This window comes from Lonchura striata, chromosome 25, assembly GCF_050655825.1.
Source record: "Lonchura striata isolate lonStrDom1 chromosome 25, ASM5065582v1, whole genome shotgun sequence".
In the NCBI taxonomy this organism is placed as follows: Eukaryota; Metazoa; Chordata; class Aves; order Passeriformes; family Estrildidae; genus Lonchura; species Lonchura striata.
Genome location: NC_140727.1, coordinates 4,345,514 through 4,364,496, shown reverse-complemented (window position 1 = coordinate 4,364,496; position 18,983 = coordinate 4,345,514). Strand labels below are relative to the sequence as shown.

At 70.4% G+C, this 18,983-nt stretch overlaps 3 protein-coding genes across 13 annotated transcripts; 2 read left to right on the top strand and 1 right to left on the bottom strand.

The window, feature by feature from the left end:
• The first annotated feature begins 136 nt into the window (after positions 1-136).
• LOC116184475 (uncharacterized) lies at positions 137-5,705 on the top strand. Of its 7 annotated transcripts, XM_085560785.1 has the most exons (11): positions 237-384; positions 1,447-1,577; positions 1,659-1,747; positions 1,940-2,004; positions 2,556-2,613; positions 2,702-2,772; positions 2,849-2,955; positions 3,149-3,309; positions 3,422-4,653; positions 5,051-5,140; positions 5,229-5,705. In XM_085560785.1, exons 1-11 carry the CDS (start codon positions 346-348, stop codon positions 5,556-5,558), a joined length of 2,373 nt encoding a protein of 790 aa, XP_085416911.1. In that variant the 5' UTR covers positions 237-345; the 3' UTR covers positions 5,559-5,705. The 7 variants fall into 7 exon arrangements, with proteins under 7 accessions (XP_085416904.1, XP_085416905.1, XP_085416909.1 ...); XM_085560779.1 differs by having other exon boundaries at positions 234-384; positions 1,659-2,004; XM_085560783.1 differs by having other exon boundaries at positions 236-384; positions 1,447-1,747.
• Positions 5,569-9,392, bottom strand: LOC110476858 (m7GpppN-mRNA hydrolase NUDT17). Of its 5 annotated transcripts, XM_085560790.1 has the most exons (9): positions 8,052-8,129; positions 7,400-7,522; positions 7,138-7,309; positions 7,009-7,034; positions 6,834-6,926; positions 6,657-6,755; positions 5,984-6,101; positions 5,905-5,947; positions 5,569-5,800 (listed from the first exon to the last, which is right to left on the bottom strand). In XM_085560790.1, exons 1-9 carry the CDS (start codon positions 8,118-8,120, stop codon positions 5,635-5,637), a joined length of 909 nt encoding a protein of 302 aa, XP_085416916.1. In that variant the 5' UTR covers positions 8,121-8,129; the 3' UTR covers positions 5,569-5,634. The 5 variants fall into 5 exon arrangements, 4 of the variants coding, with proteins under 4 accessions (XP_085416916.1, XP_085416915.1, XP_085416917.1 ...); XM_085560789.1 differs by having other exon boundaries at positions 5,905-6,101; XM_085560791.1 differs by having other exon boundaries at positions 5,905-6,101; positions 8,094-8,129.
• A 280-nt stretch (positions 9,393-9,672) lies between these two features.
• SEMA6C (semaphorin 6C) lies at positions 9,673-18,712 on the top strand. The gene is made up of 17 exons (XM_085560802.1): positions 9,673-10,435; positions 10,510-10,624; positions 11,000-11,057; positions 11,185-11,241; positions 11,399-11,500; positions 12,531-12,621; positions 12,698-12,820; positions 13,153-13,241; positions 13,454-13,671; positions 14,109-14,234; positions 14,318-14,473; positions 15,016-15,234; positions 15,765-15,911; positions 16,086-16,163; positions 16,249-16,304; positions 16,506-16,547; positions 16,940-18,712. Exons 1-17 carry the CDS (start codon positions 10,330-10,332, stop codon positions 17,656-17,658), a joined length of 2,502 nt encoding a protein of 833 aa, XP_085416928.1. The 5' UTR covers positions 9,673-10,329; the 3' UTR covers positions 17,659-18,712.
• The last annotated feature ends 271 nt before the right edge of the window (positions 18,713-18,983 follow it).

Below are 18,983 nucleotides of genomic sequence, written 5' to 3'. Positions count from 1 at the left end.
GCGGGGGGAGGCTGGGGGAGGCACGGACCGGCTGGGGCGGGGGTCTCTCATCGTGCGGTGAGGGTGGGCTCTCAGCCGGGGGTCTCAGTCGGTGGTGGGGGGGGTCTCAGCCGGGGGGGTCTGGGTCGGGGGGCGATGGGGCCGGGTTTGGGGCGCACCCGCAGGGCGGGGCCGTTCCCGGGGCGGTGCCGGAGCCGCCGGGCCGGGTGCGGGACCGGGCGCGGGGCGGGGCGGGCGGAGGACGCGGCCCCGGAGCGGCGGCTCCCGGGGGTCCCGCAGCGAGGAGGGGGTCGGGGGGCCGAGAGCGGAGGGGCGGGGGTCGGGAAGCGCCCGGGGGTGCCGGCCATGAAGAGGATGTTCTCCTGCTCCAGCTCGCAGGTGACGGTGAGTCCCGGGAGAGAACGGGGGGCCCGTGCCGGCTGCCGGCCCAGTCCCGGTGCCGGCCCCGATCCCAGCCCGCTGCCGGCTGTGACCGCCCCCGGTGCCAGCCCCGTGACCCCGGTCCAGCTCCAATTGCACTGCCAGCCCCGATGCTGGTCCCGATCCTGGCTGCAATCCCAGTCCCAGTCCCAGTCCCAGTCCCAATCCCAGTCCCAGTCCCAGTCCCAATCCCAGTCCCAGTCCCAATCCCAGTCCCAGTCCCAGTCCCAGTCCCAATCCCAGTCCCAGTCCCAGTCCCAGTCCCAGTCCCAATCCCAGTCCCAGTCCCAGTCCCAATCCCAGTCCCAGTCCCAATCCCAGTCCCAGTCCCAATCCCAGTCCCAGTCCCAGTCCCAATCCCAGTCCCAGTCCCAATCCCAGTCCCAGTCCCAGTCCCAGTCCCAGTCCCAATCCCAGTCCCAGTCCCAGTCCCAGTCCCAGTCCCAATCCCAGTCCCAGTCCCAGTCCCAATCCCAATCCCAATCCCAGTCCCAGTCCCAATCCCAGTCCCAGTCCCAGTCCCAGTCCCAGTCCCAGTCCCAATCCCAGTCCCAGTTCTGCTGCCGGTCCCGATGCCACCTGCAATCCCAGCCCCACTCGCAGCCTCCATCCCAGATCCAACCCCAATCCTGACCCGAATCCAGCCCCCAGCCCCGCCTCAGGGCCCGCAGCCCATCCCTGCTCCCAGTCCCAGTCCCGGGTCCCGTTCCCAGACCCTGGTCCCGGTCCCTGGTCTCGTTTCCAGTCCCCGGTCCCTGTCCCGGTGCCACCCCCGCCCGGTGCCACGCTGGAGCCCAGCCCGGCTCGGTGGCACTCGCCAAACCAGCCGGGCGGGCACAGGCCGGGACACGCTCCGGCCTCTCCGCCCCCTCCCGGCTCCGCGGGGAGCCGGCGTCCCTCACCGAGCCCCACGGAGCGGGGAAACTGAGGCAGGACATGCGTGGGGGGACCCACAAGGGGGGGTTTCCTGTGCGGGGTGCGGCTCCCACCCAGAGTTTGGGGTCCTGTGCTGGGGTCCCCCCGCAGATGGAGAGCTGGACGCGGCAGGACCAGAAGCTGCTGGAGGCGGTGACACGCGGGGACGTGGCCCGGGTGGCCGCGCTGGCCGCCCGCAAGGCCGCCCGCCCCGCCAAGCTCAACGCCAGGGGCCAGTCCGCGTATGTCACCGGGGGGACGCGGCGGGGGCTCGGTGGGCACGGGGGTGGCCGCACGGGTCACGGCCGCCTCTCGCCCCCCAGGCTCCACCTGGCCGCGGCCGGGGGTCTCACCGAGTGCCTGACGCTGCTGCTGGAGCACGGAGCCCCCGTCAACGAGACGAACGATGACGGTGGGTGGGGACACCCGGGGACAGCTTGGGGACACCCTGGAGACACCCTGTGTCACCCCTGGAGGAGCCCCGACCTGCTCCCCATGGCAGGGACCCCCGGGAGCACCCAAGGAGGGGGTGTCCCCTGGGGGTGTCCCTTAGGGGGGCAGTTGTCCCCCGGGAGTGTCCCCAGCGCCGGTCCCGTCCCCACAGGCAGCACCGCCCTGCACTTGGCCACCATCGCCTGCCAGCCCCAGTGCGTGAAGGTGCTGCTGCAGGTACCGAGAGGGGCGGGAACGGGTGGGAATAAGATGGGAACGGGGTGGGAATAGGATGGGAATGGGATGGAAACAGGAATTGAAATGGGATGGGAACTGGAATTGGAACGGGATAGGAGTGGGATGGGAATGGGCACTGGAATTGAATGAAAATGGGAACTGCACTGGGATGGGAATGGGAACTGGAGTGGGACGGGAATGGGAACAGGAATGGAATGGGAACTGGAATGGGATGGGAATGGGAACTGGAATGGGAACTGGAGTTGGAATGGGAACTGCAATGGGATGGGAATGTGAACAGGAATGGGATGGGAATGGGAACAGGAATGGGATGGGAATAGGAACAGGAATGGGATGGAGCTAGGGGTGAAAACAGGGATGGAGATCAGGAAAAACACAGGGATAAGGACACGGCTGGAGGTGCAGAGGAGGATGAGGATGGAGGTGAGGATGGGGACAAGGGCAGGGAACAAGGATGAGGATGAGGATGGGAACGGGGCTGGGATGGGGGTGTCAGTGCCATTCCCGCTCCCTTCCCGCTGTCCCCCCAGCATGGAGCCAACGAGCGCCACGTGGACGGCCAGAACCGGACTCCGCTGCACTGGGCTGGTGAGGGGGGGACATGGGGACACCCCGGGACGTGGGGGACACCAGGGGGACACCAGAGACCCTGCAGTGACCCCCCTGCCCCCTGCAGCCTCCTCGGGCTGCGCCTCCAGCGTCCTCCTGCTCTGCGACCACGAGGCCCCACTGGATGTCCCCGACACCGTGAGTGGGGACGGGGGGACAGCAGGGGGTGACAGGGGACAGCAAGGGTTGATGGTCACCCCACGTGTCCCCTCAGCACGGCCAGACCCCCCTGATGCTGGCGGCGCTGGGCAACCATGTGGCCGTTTGTGCCCAGCTCCTGCGGCGCGGGGCCGAGCCCGGGCTGGCCGACAGGGACGGCAGGTGGGTGCCAAGGGACACTGGGGACACTGAGCTGTCCTGTCACCGGTCTGTGGTGTCCCCAAGGGTGTCACCGCTGTGGGGAAGGGATGGCGGTCACCTGTGTCACGGTGCCCGAGTGCCACGGTGCCCGAGTGCCACCCCTGCCACTGTTCACTGTGTCCCCGTGTCCCTCCGTGTCACATCCCCGGCTCAGGACAGCGCTGGAGCTGGCCCTGGCTCACAGCAGCCTGGAAGTGGCCGAGCTGCTGCAGGGCCACCAGAGGGACAAGAAGGACACCGGGAATGTCACCCGGAATGTCACCGGGAAGGCTCCGGATTGGGCTCTCCAGAAGGTCCCGCACTGTGGGAGGAGAGGTGAGACCTCCCCCCAAAAAAAAAGGAAAGAATGGGGGAAAATGGGAAAACAACGGGGGAAATTGGAAAAAATAGGGAAAATTGGGAAAACGGATTGTGTTTCTCCCTCCAGCAGAGAATGGTGCTGGACAGGTGGGAATCCAGGGTGAGGAGGAGGAGGAGGAGGAGGCTGAGGAGCAGCGGGACGGACGCGCTGCCCGGCGGCTGCGGGAGGAGCTGGCGAGGAAGACTCTGGAATGCCGGCGGCTGGAGGAAGCTGCCGAGGGCATCCGCCGGCGGCTGCGGGAGCTCGTGCGGCTCCTGCCGGGACGGGACGCGGCTGAGGATGAGGAGGATGAGGAGGGTGAGGAGGATGACGGCGCCTGCCTGGAGCTCCTGGCCCGGCGCGTGGCGGAGCTGAGGAAGAGGACGAGGGATGAAGAGTGGGAAGGAGGACAAGGCAGCGCCGAGGCTCCGGCGCTGATCCCGTTCCTGGCCTGGCTGGGAGAAGAGTGCTCCAAAATGCGGGAAGCGAAGGCCGGCGTCTCCTCGCGGAGCCAGGAGCTGCGTCGGGAAGCAGAGGATTCCCTCCGGGACGGGGCCTGGGAGCAGCTGGCGGCGGGGCTGGAGCAGGCGCTGGACCAGCAGGACCAGATCCACGCCAGGATGCTGCAGGGATCCCAAATCCTCCTGGAAAAGCTCGGGTCGGAGCCGGCGGTGAACGGCGCGGAGAAGAGCCGGGAGGAGATGCCGAGGGAGGGCGGGAGGATGGAGAAGGAGCTGCTGGAGCTGCGGGAGGGCAACGGGAAGCTCCTGGTGGAGCTGGCGCGGCTGGGCCGGGAGCGGGAGCGGCTGCAGCAGGAGCTGCGGGAGCTGCGGGATCCCGGGAAGAGGGACGAGGCGTGGCGGCTGCGGCGGGAGCTGCGGGCGCTGCGGGACGGGGTGGGAGCGCGGGTGCGGGAGGCGGGAGGCGACGCCGGGGCCGGAATTCTGCGGGACCTGCACCGGCGGCTGGACGCGCTGGTGCGGTCCCAGCACGAGGCCCTGCAGCTCCTCACGGAGATGGAGGGAGAGGCCGGAGAAACGCCCGGGAGCGGCGGGGAGGCCGGGGTACCGGCAGAACCGGGAGCGGCGGCGGCCGCCGGCGTGCCGCTGGGCCCGGAGCGCGGCACCGCCGGGGTCCCACCGGGCTCGGAGGCGGAGCGGTGGCGGGAGGCGGCGGCGGCGGCCGAGGAGCGGGCGGCCGGGCGGGAGCGGGAGCTGCGGGAGCTGCGGGACACAGCGGAGGGGCTGGAGCGCAGCCGGGCAGCGCTGCGGGAACGCGCGGCCCGGCTGGAGCGCGCCTGCCGGGACAAGGACGGGAAGGTGAGGCACGGGCCGGGAACGGGGACGGGACCTTCCCAGCACCAGTCCCGTTCCCGTTATCATCCTCCTTCCATCCGCGTCTCCATTGCCGACGCCTTCCCACCTTCCTCTTCCTCCCATATCCATCCCCATGTCCCTCCCATCCCCACACCCTTTCCAGTCCTCTTTCCATCATCATCATCATCCCTTTCCCGCCGCTGTTGCCATCATCATCTGCATCCCCATCCCCTTCCCATCCCTGTCCCCATCCTGATCCATCTCCCAGCCCCACCTGGGGGGACCTCAGGGGCAACTGAGCGGGACCTTGAGGACTGACAGGGACCAAGGGGGTTCTGGGGGTGCTGAGAGCAACCAACCCCCCCAGTCCCCCAAATCTGCCCCTGACTTTCCCCCCCAGCTGAAGCAGCTGCTGGCGGAGACGGAGAAGCTCTCGGCCGAGGTGCTGGGGCTGCGGGGCCGGAGCGCCCGGCTCCAGCTCCAGCTGGAGGTGGGGACAGCGCCCGGTGTCACACCGTGTCACCCTTTGTGATTGTTGTCACTCGGAGCCACCCAGTGTCACCCTGTGCCCCCCCCAGGTCCAGCAGAAGCAGCACCGGGACACCGTGGCCGTGTACCGGAGCCACCTTCTCCAGGCTGCCCAGGTGGGACCCCCTGGCCCTGCCCGGGGTCTCTGGGGGGTGCGGGCACAGTTTTGGGTGCCGGATCTCGGGAAAAGCCACACTCCCTCCTCCGCAGGGATTCATGGACGAGGGCGTCCACGCCGCGCTGCTGCGGATCCTGCGGGCCGAGGCGGGAGCGGGGCCGCGGCATTAAAGTGGGAAACCGCGACACACGCGTGGCCTGGGTCCCGCTCCGTGTCCCACTCGTGTCCCCATCCCTGCTCCGTTCCCCTGGAATCCACCTGAAACCAGGGAAACCCATTCCTGCCGTCTCCACGGCCCCGCCCCAGCACGGGCCGGGATCCGGGATGCCGCTGGAAGTTTATTCCCGCTGCCCCCGGCCGGGCCCCGCCCGCCGCCGCCCCAGCGCGAATTTGGTGCCGGTGCTGACGCGCTCCAGGTCGGGGCCGCGGGCCGGGGCCCGGCGCAGGAGGATCCCGGTGGGAATCTGGGAGCTCCGGAAGCCGTGGGGGCTCAGCTCCGTGATCCTGGGGCAGGGAATGGGGTCAGGGATGGGGCCCGGGGGAGGCTGGACAGCCCCAGGGCTTCTCCAGCCTCCCGTCGCTGTCCCCCGGTGTCAGCGGTGTCTCACCCCACGGTGGCCGGCAGCTCTCCGGGGAATGGTCCCGGTCCCGGTCCCGATCCCGATCCCGATCCCGATTCCGATCCCGATCCCGATCCCGATCCCGATCCCTCGGCTCCATCCTCGGTGGCAGCGATGGCCTCCAGGACCGGAGGCTCCAGCCAGGCCACGGCACTGACCTCACACGGGCTCGGACACAGCCGGGCCTGGGCACGGACCCCCGTGGAGGGAGGGACCCCCGTGGGGGGAACCCCAACCTTGGTAGGGACCTCCAGCCGTGCAGGGCCCCCGATCCTGAGAGGGACCCCAACCCCAGGAGGGACAGCCCAGCCATGGAGGGACCCCCACCCGCCGAGACACCCACATCCAGAGAGGGACTGCAACACCAAGAGGGACCCCCACCCATGGAGGGATCCCCTCGGAGCTGCCCCCCACCCACAGAGGTGCCCCCCACCCACGGAGGTGCCCCCCACCCATGGAGGTGCCCCCCACCCATGAAGGGACTCTCTTGGATCTGCCCCCCACCCACGGAGGTGCCCCCACCCGGAGAGGTGCCCCCACCCACGGAGGTGCCCCCACCCATGGAGGTGCCCCCCATCCATGGAGCTGCCCCCCACCCATGGAGGTGCCCCCCACCCATGAAGGGACTCTCTTGGATCTGCCCCCCACCCACGGAGGTGCCCCCACCCATGGAGGTGCCCCCCATCCATGGAGCTGCCCCCCACCCACGGAGGCGCCCCCACCCACGGAGGTGCCCCCACCTGCAGCCGCTGCTGGGGCTCGGCCGAGCGCAGCCCCAGGTAGGTGACGATGTGGTGGCAGCGCGGTGGCCCCCAGCTCAGCGAGGGGGGGAACAGGGACTGTGGGGAGCAGGGGTGGCCCGTGGGGCAGGGCGGACACTGGGGGTGTCACCCCCGGGTGCAGGGGGGGGTCGTTACCTCCCAGAGGCCGAGCAGGTTCCACGAGAAGGTCCCGGGCTCCAGGCACAGCCCCGTCTCCTCGGCCAGTTCCCGCAGCCCCGCGGCCACCAGCTGGGGGTTCGGGGTGTCAGGGGCCACCTGCGTCCCCGCACCCACCTGGGCACCCCCTGCCCTCCCTACGGTGTCACCTCACCTCTTCTCCCGGCTCCAAGTGCCCACCTGTGTGGGGGTACAGGGGTCAGAGGACCCCAAAACCCCTGTCCCCACCTGAATGAGGGCTCGGGGACCCCAGAGCTCTCCTGTCCCCCGTCCTCGCACTCACCTGGTGGCACCCAAAGGTTGGGGAAGTGGCGCAGGGTGCTGGCCCGGCGGGTCAGCAGGACGCGGCCGCAGGCGGCCTCCAGCAGCACGGCCACTGCTGCGGCCACCCCCGCGTGTGCCCCGCGCCCGCCCCGCGTGGCGCCCCCCAGCTTGGCGGGGCAGAACGGGGGTCTCTGCGGGGACAGGGACATCAGCGCTGCGGCGGCTCCCCGGGGGGACGCGGTGGCACCCGGGGAAACAGCGGGGCTGGCGGCGCCGCGCACCTTGAGGACGGTGTCGGTGGAGCCGGGGAAGGGGACATCGGAGATGAGGAAGTGGCCGCGCTCCAGCCCGCAGCTCACCAGGGCCGCGTCCGTGTGCGTGGGGCAGAACACGCCGGTGACACTCTGCGGGGACACCGGGGCCGGTGGCAGCGCACCGCGACAAGCACGGCGACACCGGGGCCGCTGGCAGCGCACCGCGACAAGCGCGGGGACACCGGGGCCGCTATCCCCGCACCGCGACAAGCGCGGGGACACCGGGGAGGCTGTCCCCGCACCGCGACAAGCGCGGGGACACCGGGGCCGCTATCCCCGCACCGCGACAAGCGCGGGGACACCGGGGCCGCTATCCCCGCACCGCGACAAGCGCGGGGACACCGGGGCCGCTGGCCCCGCTCCGCGACAAGCGCGGGGACACCGGGGCCGCTGGCACCGACCGCGACAAGCACGGCGACACCGGGGCCGCTATCCCCGCACCGCGACAAGCGCGGGGACACCGGGGCCGCTATCCCCGCACCGCGACAAGCACGACGCTGCAGCGGCCGCTCTCCCTCCCCTGCACTGTCCCCCCCCCATAGTCCCCAGACCCCCCCATTGCCCCCAGTCCCCCCCAATCCCCCCCGGTGCTCCCCGGTGCCCCCCGGTCCCCCCGGACCTGCCCGAACGCCGCCGCCCCCCCCGCCCCCGCGCGCCTCACGTGCACGAGCACGCGCGCGCTCGCCATGTCGGGGGCGGGGCCTCCCGGAGAAGGGGCGGGGCCTCCCGGAGAAGGGGCGGGGCCTCCCGGAGAAGGGGCGGGGCCCGACGCGCTCCGGGGGCGGGGCCAGGCCCGCGCCGGCGACTGCGCCCCCTGCAGGGCCGCCGGGAAAGGGCGCGCCCACGGGCGGGGACAGTTCTGCGTCCCCGTGTCCTGCGTGTGTCCGCCGTGTCCTGTGTGTGTCCCCGTGTGTCCTGCGTGTGTCCCTGTGTGTCCTGAGTGTGTCCCCCGTGTCCTTGTGCGTCCCCGTGTGTCCTGCGTGTGTCCCCGTGTGTCCTGAGTGTGTCCCCCGTGTCCTGCGTGTGTCCCCGTGTGTCCTGCGTGTGTCCCTGTGTGTCCTGTGTGCGTCCCCGTGTGTCCTGCGTGTGTCCCCGTGTGTCCTGCGTGTATCCCTGTGTGTCCTGAGTGTGTCCCCCGTGTCCTTGTGCGTCCCCGTGTGTCCTGCGTGTGTCCCCGTGTGTCCTGAGTGTGTCCCCCGTGTCCTGCGTGTGTCCCCGTGTGTCCTGCGTGTGTCCCTGTGTGTCCTGAGTGTGTCCCCCGTGTCCTGTGTGCATCCTCGTGTGTCCTGTCTGCGTCCCCCGTATCCTGCGTGTGTCCCCCGTGTTCTGCGTGTGTCCCCGTGCGTCCTGTGTCCTCTGTGTGCCCGTGTCCTGTGTGTCCCCATGTCCTGCGTGTCCGCCGGGTCCTGCGTGTGTCCCCGTGTGTCCTGTGCGTGTCCGCTGCGGGGTGTGTCCGTGTCCTCCGCGTTCCCCCGCTGGCCGCACCGTCCCCGGCCGTGGCCACCCCCGGGGATGCCGCCGCCCCTCAGGGACACTCGGGGGACACCGCGGTGTCCCCAGCGCTGCCACCACGGCTCCGGGGACATCGCCCCCGCCGGTCCCCGAGCGGAGCCGTTCCAGGCCGTGCCAGCAGGTGTCACCCCCTGCCCGGCCCCTCGGGACCCCCGGCACTCCCCCCGAGTCTCGGGGGTGTCCCCAGCGTCCCCCACCCCTGCCATGTCCCCAGGGTCCCCTCTGCACCCCGGAGCAGCCGGTGACACTCGGGAAGCGGAGCCTGAGCGGGACATCGGGGGCGGCTCAGTGCTCCCAGTATATCCCAGTAACTCCCAGTAGCTCTCGGTCGCCGCTCGGGCGGGTCAAGCGGCCGCACTTCGGTGCCGGTGCCAGGTCACGGCTCTGGGGGAGAGGGGGACACGCGGGTGGCCGCCACGCCGCTCACGCGTGTGCGTGGGGGGGTCTCAGGCCGAGAGTTGCACGCGGGAGCGCGCCCCGGCAAGGGAGAGGGGGAGTCCCAGCCGTGCCCGCGCACACGCGCGTGCAAAGCCCCCCGCGCCCCTCGGCAGTTAATGAGGATCATCTCATTAACGGGGATTAACGCCTATCTATAGGGCGGCCGCGGGGGGAGTCCCGCGGCGGGGGCCGTGCAGTCCCGCGGGGGTCCCCGGTCCCGCCCCCGGCCCCGCTCCGGCCGGTGCCCGGTCCCGGCCCGTTCCGGGGCGGAGCCGCTCGGCACCGAGCGGGGAGCGGAGCCGGTACCGAGCGCCGAGGGGTCGCGAGGGGCGGGGGTTGGGGGACGCTGGGGCAGGGGGTGGTGGAGGGTTGGGACGGGGTGGGTTTGGGGTGGGTTTGGGGTGGGTTTGGGGTGAATTTGGGGTGGGTTTGGGGTAGGTTTGGGGTGTGAGTTGGGTGTTGTGGGGTGTTGGGGCAGGGGGTGTGTAGGGCGCTGTGCGGGGCCGTGGAGTGTTGCGCCGGGGTGGTTTTGGGGTGTTTTAGAGCTTTGCGTGGGACGCTGACCGTTGTGAGGGTGTCGTGGGGGTGCTGCAGTGTTGGGGGTGTTATGGGGTGCTGTGAGAGCGGTGTCGGGGTGTAGGGGGGTGTTTTGGGGTGCTGGGGCGGTGCAGGTGGGTGCTGTACAATGGGGCGCTGGGGCAGCAGCTCCCGGAGCACTGGGAGCACTGGGAGCACTGGCACGGGGGCACTGGGGACTTCGGGACAGCAACATTGGAGCAGGGGCAGTACGGACACTGGGAAGGGGTAATGGGGACCACTGCGAGGACTGGGGACACTGGCAACACTGTCCCCACCCTGTCCCCACTCCACCCCCATCCCCTCGCCTCAGTTTCCCCCCGCTCGCAGCCCGGGGCGGGGCGGGGGGGTCGCTCTCAGCCCCACCCGCGATGCCGGGGGTCCCGCTGCCCTTCGTCGTCCTCCTCCTCCTCGTCGGGACCCCCGCTCGGTCCTTCCCGCGGGACCTGGTGCCTCGCAGCACCGTGGGGCTGGCAGGTGAGCGGGGCTCGGGGGGCGCCCGGGGGCTCGGGGGGGCTGCCGGGGTCTCACCGCGTCCTCCCGCTGCGCAGCCACCGCCGCGTACCCGCGCTTCGGGGGTCTCCGGGGGGATAACGGCACGGCCCGGCTCGGCCTGGACTTCCAGCGGATGCTGCGGCTCAACGGGACGCTCTTCGTGGCCGCCCGGTGAGCGCGGCCGGGCCCGCCGGTGCGCACCGGGGCACGGCTCCCCCGCGCGTCCGTGCTCGAGCATCCGCAGCTGTGCTCGTGCAAGGATTTGCACGCTCCTACGCCCCTGTCGCTGCTTGTGCCCCCCCGTGCGTGACCCCGCAGTGCCCCCTGCGCGTGACTGGCGTGTTGGCCCCGTGCCCCCTTGCACACCCCCGTGCCCCCTTGCACACCCCCGTGTCCCCGTGTCCCCCCCTTGCACACCCGTGTCCCCCCCTTGCACACCCCCTGCCCCCTTGCACACCCCTGTGTCCCCGTGTCCCCTTGCACACCCCCGCGTCCCCCCCTTGCACACTCACCGCCCCCCCCTTGCACACTCACCGCCCCCCCCAGGGACCACATCTACGCCTTCGACCTGCGGCAGGACGAGGGGACGCTGTACCCGGAGCGGGTAAGGGGGACGGGGTCAGCGAGCCCGGGGACAAGGGGGGCGCAGGGGGCGAGGCTCCCCGCGCCCACCCACCCACCCACCCCGGTGCCCACCCACCCACCCACCCCGCTGCCATCTCACCTGGCAGCACCTCACCTGGGAGCCGCGGGACAGGCAGAACTGCGCCATGCGGGGCCGGCGGCAGGTGAGGGTCCCTCAGCGGGGGTTTGGGGTGCAGGTTGTGGGGTTTGGGGGTTTGGGGGTTTGGGGTGCAGGATTTGGGGTGCGGGGTTTGAAGGGACGGGGGGTGGGCCGTGAGAAGAAGGTGCTGACGCCGGGGTCCCCCCGTGTCCCCCGCGCAGGACGAGTGTCACAACTACATCCGCGTGCTGGTGCCCCGCGACGCCGAGACCCTGCTGGCCTGTGGCACCAACGCCTTCAGCCCCCTGTGCCGCACCTACCAGGTGGGGGTCCCGAGGCTGGGGGTCCCAGGGTTGGGGTCCCGAGGCTGGGGGTCCCGGAGCTGGGGGTCCCGGGTTTGGGGGTCCCAGGGTTGGGGTCCCGGGGTTGGGGTCCCGGGGTTGGGGGTCCCGGGGTTGGGGGTCCCAGGGTTGGGGTCCCGGGGTTGGGGTCCCGGGGTTGGGGGTCCCGGGGTTGGGGGTCCCAGGGTTGGGGTCCCGGGGCTGGGTGTCCCAGGGTTGGGGTCCCGGGGTTGGGGGTCCCAGGGTTGGGGTCCCGGGGCTGGGGGTCCCGGGGTTGGGGGTCCCAGGGTTGGGGTCCCGGGCCTGGGGGTCCCGGGGCTGGGGGTCCCGAGGTTGGGGGTCCCGGGGTTGGGGGTCCAGGGGCTGGGTGTCCCAGGGTTGGGGTCCCGGGGTTGGGGGTCCCAGGGTTGGGGTCCCGGGGCTGGGGGTCCCAGGGTTGGGGTCCCGGGGTTGGGGGTCCCGGGGCTGGGAGTCCCGAGGTTGGGGGTCCCGGGGTTGGCGGTCCAAGGGCTGGGTGTCCCGGGGCTGGGGGTCCCGGGGCTGGGAGTCCCGAGGTTGGGGGTCCCGGGGTTGGCGGTCCAAGGGCTGGGTGTCCCGGGGCTGGGTGTCCCGGGGTTGGGGGGTCCCGGGTTTGGGGGTCCCGGGGCTGGGCGTCCCGAGGTTGGGGGTCCCGGGGTTGGGGGTCCCAGGGTTGGGGTCCCGGGGCTGGGGGTCCCAGGGTTGGGGGTCCCGGGGTTGGGGGTCCCGCGGCTGGGCGTCCCGAGGTTGGGGGTCCCGGGGTTGGGGGTCCCAGGGTTGGGGGTCCCGGGGTTGGGGGGTCCCCGGGGTGCGGGGGGTCGCAGCCGGCGGGGGGTCGCAGCTGGGGGGTCTCAGCCCCAGCAGGGCACTTCCCAGGCGTGCGATGAGAGTGGAGGTTCTCAGCCACATCCGTGCCGGGGTTTGGGGTGGCACAAAGGGGTGCTGAGTATTTGGGGGGGGTCTCACGGCCTCTGGATGTGTCCCCCCCGCCCAGGTGAGCAGCCTGGCACGGCAGGGCGAAGAGATCAGCGGGCAGGCGCGGTGCCCCTTTGACGCCAAGCAAAGCGTCGTCGCCCTCTTCGTCGGTGGGTGCCGGGCAGGCGGGGGGACGCGGGGGTGGCCGGGGGGCACGGGGGTCACCCCGTGTGTCCCCCCCCGCAGATGGCAGCCTGTACTCGGCCACGGTGGCCGATTTCCAGGCGAGCGACGCCGTCATCTACCGCAGCCTGAGCCCCGGGCAGGCTCCCCTGCGCAGCCTCAAGTACAGCTCCCGCTGGCTGCAGGGTACCCGGGCGGGGGTCTGCGGGGAGGGGAGGGGGTGCGGGGGTCTGGGGGGTCTGTGGGGGTCTGCGGGGAGGGGAGGGGGTGCGGGGGTCTGGGGGGTCTGTGGGGAGGGGAGGGGGTACAGGGGTATGTGGGGATGGGATGGGGGTGCAGGGGTTCTGTGGGGGTCTGTGGGGATGGGATGGGGGTACAGGGGTCTGTGGGGGTCGGTGGGGATGGGATGGGGGTACAGGGGGGCAGGATGCAGGGGAGGGGCTGAGCACAAGGGTGTGGGACAAGGACAGGAGGTGGCGGGGGCTGACGGTCCCTCCCACCTCCCCTGGCCCCCCCAGAACCCCATTTTGTCCAGGTGCTGCCCTATGGCCCCTACGTCTACTTCTTCTTCAGGGAGGTGGCAGTGGAGCTCAGCGCCCTGGGCAAGGTGGGTCTGGGCACGGGGGGCACAGGGGGAGCACCCGGGGGGGGTCGAGGCAGGGGAGACTCCCCAGCCCCTCACCAGGGTGTCAGGCCTGTGGGTGCCCCCCGGGTGCCCACCGGAGGTGCCAGGGGGGACAGCAGCGATGCCCAGGGGTGCCCAGGTGCCCTGGGGGTGACCCTGAGGGCGTCCCGGTGCTGAGCCGGGTCCCCGGGCAGGTGTTGGTGGCCCGGGTGGCCCGGGTGTGCCGCAACGACCGCGGCGGGTCCCCGCGGGCGCTGGAGCGGCGCTGGACGTCCTTCCTGAAGGCGCGGCTGCAGTGCGCCGTGCCCGGGGACACCGTCTTCTACTTCGATGTCCTGGAGGCTGTGACACCCCCCCAGACCCTGCACGGCCGCCCCGCTGTCCTCGCCCTCTTTGGCACCCAACCCAACAGGCAGGGACAGGGGACGTGGGGACGTGGGGACGTGGGGACGTGGGGACGTGGGGATGTGGGAATGTGGGGTCGTGGGGACATGCAGATGTGGGGACATGGAGATGTAGGATCATGGAGATGTGGGGACATGCAGATGTGGGGTCATGGGGACATGCAGATGTGGGGTCATGGGGTCATGCAGATGTGGGGTCAGGGGGTCATGCAGATGTGGGGTCATGGGGACATGCAGATGCGGGGACAGGGCGATGGTGACATGAGTAAGGACTCACATGTGCACATGAGGACACGGAGAGGGACTTGCCCAGGGGGACTCACATGGGGACGTGGGGACGCAGAGGGGCAGCACACAGGGAAACAGAGCATGGGGACAAACCTGGGACACGGAGGGGCCCTGGTCAAACCAAAGCCATCCTGTCCCCCCCTCGCTGTCACCGCAGCATCCCCGGCTCGGCCGTCTGCGCCTTCTACCTGGCAGACGTGGAGCGGTCGTTCGAGGGTCCCTTCGCCGAGCCCCGCGGGGCCACCTGGACCCCAGTGCCAGAGGAGAGGGTCCCTCAGCCCAGGTACCAGCCCAGGTACCCCCACCCCACAGCGGGGCACCCCCGGGTGCCGCGGGCGCCGCGTCCCCACACGGGCTGTGCCGCAGGCCGGGCTGCTGTGCCAGGCTGGGACCCGCTGCCGGCGTTGTCACCTCCGGGGACTTCCCTGACGAGACGCTGCTGTTCGCCAAGGAGCACCCGCTGCTGCACGGAGCCGTGCGCCCCGCGGGCGGGCGGCCCCTCTTCACCCACACCGGCACCAGGTGCGGCGACAGGGTGGCCTCAGGGACAGGGTGGCCTCGGGGACAGGGTGGCTGTGGGGACAGCATGGTCTCAGGGGTGGGATGGACTCATGGATGCAGTGGCCGTGGGGACAGGGTGGTCTCGGGGACAGGGTGGCCTCAGGGACAGGGTGGCCTCGGGGGTGGGATGGACTCGTGGCTGCAGTGGCCGTGGGGACAGGGTGGTCTCGGGGACAGGGTGGCCTCAGGGACAGGGTGGCCTCGGGGGTGGGATGGACTCGTGGCTGCAGTGGTCGTGGGGACAGGGTGGTCTCGGGGACAGGGTGGCCTCAGGGACAGGGTGGCCTCGGGGGTGGGATGGACTCGTGGCTGCAGTGGCCGTGGGGACCCGGGGACAGGGAGTAACCGGTGTGAGGAGGTCCAGGGTGTGAGGATGCTGCGGGCTGGGGTCGCTCCTTGCCCAAGGCTCCCGTGAAGGGTGTGCGGGGCCACGGGAGGCTGCAGGGAGCCCCCGAGCAAAGCCCAGCCCCGGCCCGGCTTTGCGAGGCCGTGTCCTGCCGCAGGCTGACCCAGCTGGCCGTGGACACGGGTGCGGGGCCCCGCGGGAACCAGACCGTGCTGTTCCTGGGCGCCGAGGACGGGCGGCTGCTGAAGGTCCTGGCAGCTGCACAGCGCCCCGGGGGCACCCCGGCACCGGGGGACACCCGGGAGCCGGGGGACAGCAGGAACAGCAGTGCCACGACGCTGCTGCTGGAGGAGATCAGCCTCTACGACCCCGGGCGGTGAGGGGCAGGCATGGGGTGCCCAGGGCTGGGGTCTGGGGGGGTTCGGGGGATGCTGGGGGCTTGTGGGTGCTGGGAGTGCTGGGGAGCTGGTGGGCACTGAGGGGCTGGGGGTGCTGGGGGGTCTGCAGGGTGGGTTCTGGGCACTGTGGGGCTGTGAGTGCTGAGGGGGTTTGGGGGTGCAGGTGGGGGTCTGCAGGGTGAGTTCTGGGCACCGTGGGAGCTGGTGGTGCTGGGGGGCTCTGGGCACTGAGGGGCTGGGGGTGCTGAGAGGGTTTGGGGGTGCAGTGGGGGTCTGCAGGGTAGGTTCTGGGCACTGTGGGGCTGTGAGTGCTGAGGGGGTTTGGGGGTGCAGTAGGGGTCTGGAGGGTGGGTTCTGGGCACTGTGGGGCTGTGAGTGCTGAGGGGGTTTGGGGGTGCAGTGGGGGTCTGGAGGGTGGGTTCTGGGCACTGTGGGGCTGTGAGTGCTGAGGGGGTTTGGGGGTGCTGGGGGGCTGTGCTGTGCTGACCCCGGGCGCTGTCGGGTGCAGGTGCCGCAGCCCGCGGGGCGCCGGGGTCCCCAGCCGGGTGCTGGGGCTGGAGCTGCACCTGCCGGGCCGGGAGCTGATCGTGGCCTTCGCCGGGTGCCTGCTGCGGCTGCCCCTGAGCCGCTGCAGCCGCCACGGCTCCTGCCGAGGGTGAGCGGGGCCGTGCGGGGTGAGGGAACGAGGATGGGCGAGGGAATGGGGACGGGCAAAGGCAGGGGAGTGTGCAAAGGCGTGAGTGTGCAAGGGACACAGGGTGTGTGAGGTCACGGAAGCGTCCAAGGGCACAGGGACACGCATGGCAGCCGCATCCCCGTGTCCCCGCAGGAGCTGCCTGGCTGCCCGAGACCCCTATTGTGTCTGGCTGCCCTCCAGGGGCTGCGTCCCCTTCTCCGAGGACCTTCCGTGAGTGTCCCTCCCATCCCCGACCGGCCCTGCCCCGTGCGGGGACACGCCGGGGACAGAGGGTGATGTCCCCTCTGTGTCCCAGGAGTGGCTTCCAGCAGGACGTGGAGGGATCCCTCGGGATCAGCGGGACCTGCCAAGGTGAAGTGGGGGAGCACGGGGGGCACTGGGGATGTCTGGGGATTTCACGAGGTCATGGGGGGATGCAGGTGGTACCACAGTGACACTGGGGTGGCTCTGGCACACCTGGGTGATGCCAGGGGATGGGGAGGACGTGGAGGGGACGCGGGTGGCTCCAAGGGACACGGGGGAGCCTGCCCCGACCCTGCTCTGCTCTCACAGGGGCTGCAGAGGACAGTGACGAGGATGGAGACCTGGCCCATGGTCGGTGACATTGTCTGGGGACCCTGGGGACCAGGGAGGGGTGTCCCAAGGGTGGCAGAGACACCACAGGGTTTGGGGAGGGGGGCACCAAGGACTGCAGAGGGACTACGGAGTCGGGAGGACCCCAGAGACAAGTAGGAGACCCCAGGGATAGGAGAGGGACCCCTGGGGTGGGATAAAGATCCCAAGGGTGGAAAAGGGACTCCAGGGAAGGAGAAGGACCCTGGAGTGGGGGGACCCCAGGAACAGGAGAGAGATGAGGGGAGACCCCAGGAATGAGAGGGGGACCCCAGGGGCGGGAGGGCTCTGGGAGAACCCCGGGAGTGTGAGCGGGATCGGGGGGTCTCTGGGGGGGTATCAGCCCTCCCGCTGGCTGACGGGTGGTCCCGCAGGGGTGCGGCACCCCGGGCCGGGGGTCGAAGCGACCGTGCCGGTGCCGGTGCTCGTGGGCTGCGTGCTGGGCGCCTTCGCCCTGGGCGCCCTGGCCAGCGGGCTGGTGGCCACCTGCTGCCAGCGCCCCGCCGTCCCCAAGGCGCCGCCGGAGCCGCCCCCCGCCCCGCGGAGCCCGGCGCAGCCGCCCGCGCCCCGGCTGTACCCCGCGCTGCCGCCGCCGCGGGACCCCGCCGAGCCCGAGCCCCCCGCGCCGCCCCCGGCCCGGGAGCCCCGGCGCGGCCCCGGCGCGGCGCTGAGCCCCGCGGAGCCGCCCGGGCCGGGACCCCCGGGCAGGGCTGCCCGGGAGGAGGCGGCGCCGCGGCCGCACGGGGGCTCGGCGCTGCCCGCGACCCCTCCGGGCAGCGGCTCCTTCGCCAACCGGGTGCTGCCCCGCGGGGCGGGCCCCGCGCCGCCCTTCGGGCCCCACGACCGGGCCCCGGTGCGGCTGGACGTGCCCCCCGACAGCCCCCCGCGCCCGCGGCGGCCGCTGGCGCAGAGCCGCTCGCTGGGCGGGACCCCCGCCCGCCCGCCCGGGGGTCTCGCCCGCATGCACTCGCTGGGGACCCCCGGGGCGGCGCCCTGGGGACCCCGGCCCGCCGCCCTGGAGCGCTCCCTGTCCCTGAAGCCCCCCGTGCTCCCCAAGCCGCTGCTGCTGCCCGCGGCCCCGGGGCGGCCCTGAGACCCCCCACCCCACCGGGACACCCCAAGCGCAGCCTGGGGGGACCCCCGGCCGTCACCTTCCCCGGGTGCAGGGTCCCCACTGCCCCAGCTCTCGTCCCCGTGGCACCGGGACAGCCCCCAGCAGGGTGACAGGGATCCCCGTGTCCCCACACTGCAGTGACAAGGTCTCCGTGTCTCCCGTCCCCCCGGGTTTGCTTTTTTTTTTTATTATTTCTAATTTATTTTCTGTTCGAGGGGGGGATGGGGGTTGCTGTCACCACCCCTTGGGGACACCAGGAAGGGGGACACATGGCCCAGCCCATCCTACTGTGTAGGACCAGGGCTGAGCTGGGGCACCACAACAGTGGCACAAGATTTTATTAAAAAAATACAGAACAAAAAAAAAGAGCATAAATGTTGAAATATCTGCATTCCAAAGCATTTTGCCTTGCTAGAAAAGGAGGGGCCAAGCCTTTGTGTTCTTGTCCCAGCATTCAGGGAATCTGTCCCCGATTTCTTCAGTGACCAAAACAATGTGATAAAGGTCCGGATTAATCAAATAATTAGATTTGCCCCAAGGAGGGGATGGGGTGGAAGGGACGGTGCCCCACGCTCAGCCCGACTCCCCAGGTTTCTCCCTTCCCGGGTGTCTGCAAAGGTCGGAGTTGGGCTTTCCCCACTCATCCCAGCCAGATTTGGGCTAAGTGAAACCACTCACAGCCGACAGCAGGGAAACACGCGTCCAATTAACCCCAGAGTGTGCTAATTAACCCCAAAGTGCGCTCCTGGGAGGGCACAGCCAGGGCTCTCCGGCCCACGCAGGCACGGGTGCGATGCCAGGCTCGGGAACGGCGCGGGCAGGAAAAGCCCTGACACGGCACAGCCCGGCCTGGGCTCCCGTGGGAGGGAATTTACTGACCAAAAAAATGCTGCTTTTGGCTCAAAAAGCTCCTGGGTGTTTTTCTGTGGAAGAGCTGGGCTTGAATTCCAGGCAGAGATCAAATCCTCCTCAGTTTTGGTACACGGATCCTTCCAGAAATTAAATCAGGGGATTCCCCTCTGAAAGGTGACAACATCCTCAGCTTTATTTCCTCCAAAAATAACCCAAACCAGTCCCCATGAGCCCTACGGACTTTTTATTTTTCATTTCCTCTTCCAAAGGGGAAGCTTTTTCCCCAGCTGAAGGGATTTTTTGGCAAAATCACCTGTTTTGGGGAGAAGGATGGCAATAACTGAGGGTAGCAGTGGGGAAGGCACAATAGAGATCAGCTGCGTGTTAAAAAAAGGGTTTAGTTCTTTAAAAATCAAAATTTTAGTTTAAAAAAAGTGATATTTGTATCTCCA

What these genes read in the sequence shown, in the direction of transcription:
- SEMA6C (XM_085560802.1), top strand. Translation starts at nt 10,330, where the DNA reads ATGCCGGGGGTCCCGCTGCCCTTCGTCGTCCTCCTCCTCCTCGTCGGG. An exon ending in CAGCACCGTGGGGCTGGCAG is followed by an intron (nt 10,436 to 10,509) that starts GTGAGCGGGGCT and finishes CCCGCTGCGCAG; the next exon opens with CCACCGCCGCGTACCCGCGC. An exon ending in TTTGGCACCCAACCCAACAG is followed by an intron (nt 13,672 to 14,108) that starts GCAGGGACAGGG and finishes CTGTCACCGCAG; the next exon opens with CATCCCCGGCTCGGCCGTCT.
- LOC110476858 (XM_085560788.1), bottom strand. Translation starts at nt 9,219, where the DNA reads ATGTCCCGCTCAGGCTCCGCTTCCCGAGTGTCACCGGCTGCTCCGGGG. An exon ending in GGGCGGCGGCGTTCGGGCAG is followed by an intron (nt 7,523 to 8,051) that starts GTCCGGGGGGAC and finishes GTGTCCCCGCAG; the next exon opens with AGTGTCACCGGCGTGTTCTG. An exon ending in AGCCCCAGCAGCGGCTGCAG is followed by an intron (nt 6,102 to 6,656) that starts GTGGGGGCACCT and finishes GTCCGTGCCCAG; the next exon opens with GCCCGGCTGTGTCCGAGCCC.
- LOC116184475 (XM_085560781.1), top strand. Translation starts at nt 1,357, where the DNA reads ATGCGTGGGGGGACCCACAAGGGGGGGTTTCCTGTGCGGGGTGCGGCT. An exon ending in CACTGGATGTCCCCGACACC is followed by an intron (nt 2,773 to 2,848) that starts GTGAGTGGGGAC and finishes GTGTCCCCTCAG; the next exon opens with CACGGCCAGACCCCCCTGAT. An exon ending in CTGGCCGACAGGGACGGCAG is followed by an intron (nt 2,956 to 3,148) that starts GTGGGTGCCAAG and finishes TCCCCGGCTCAG; the next exon opens with GACAGCGCTGGAGCTGGCCC.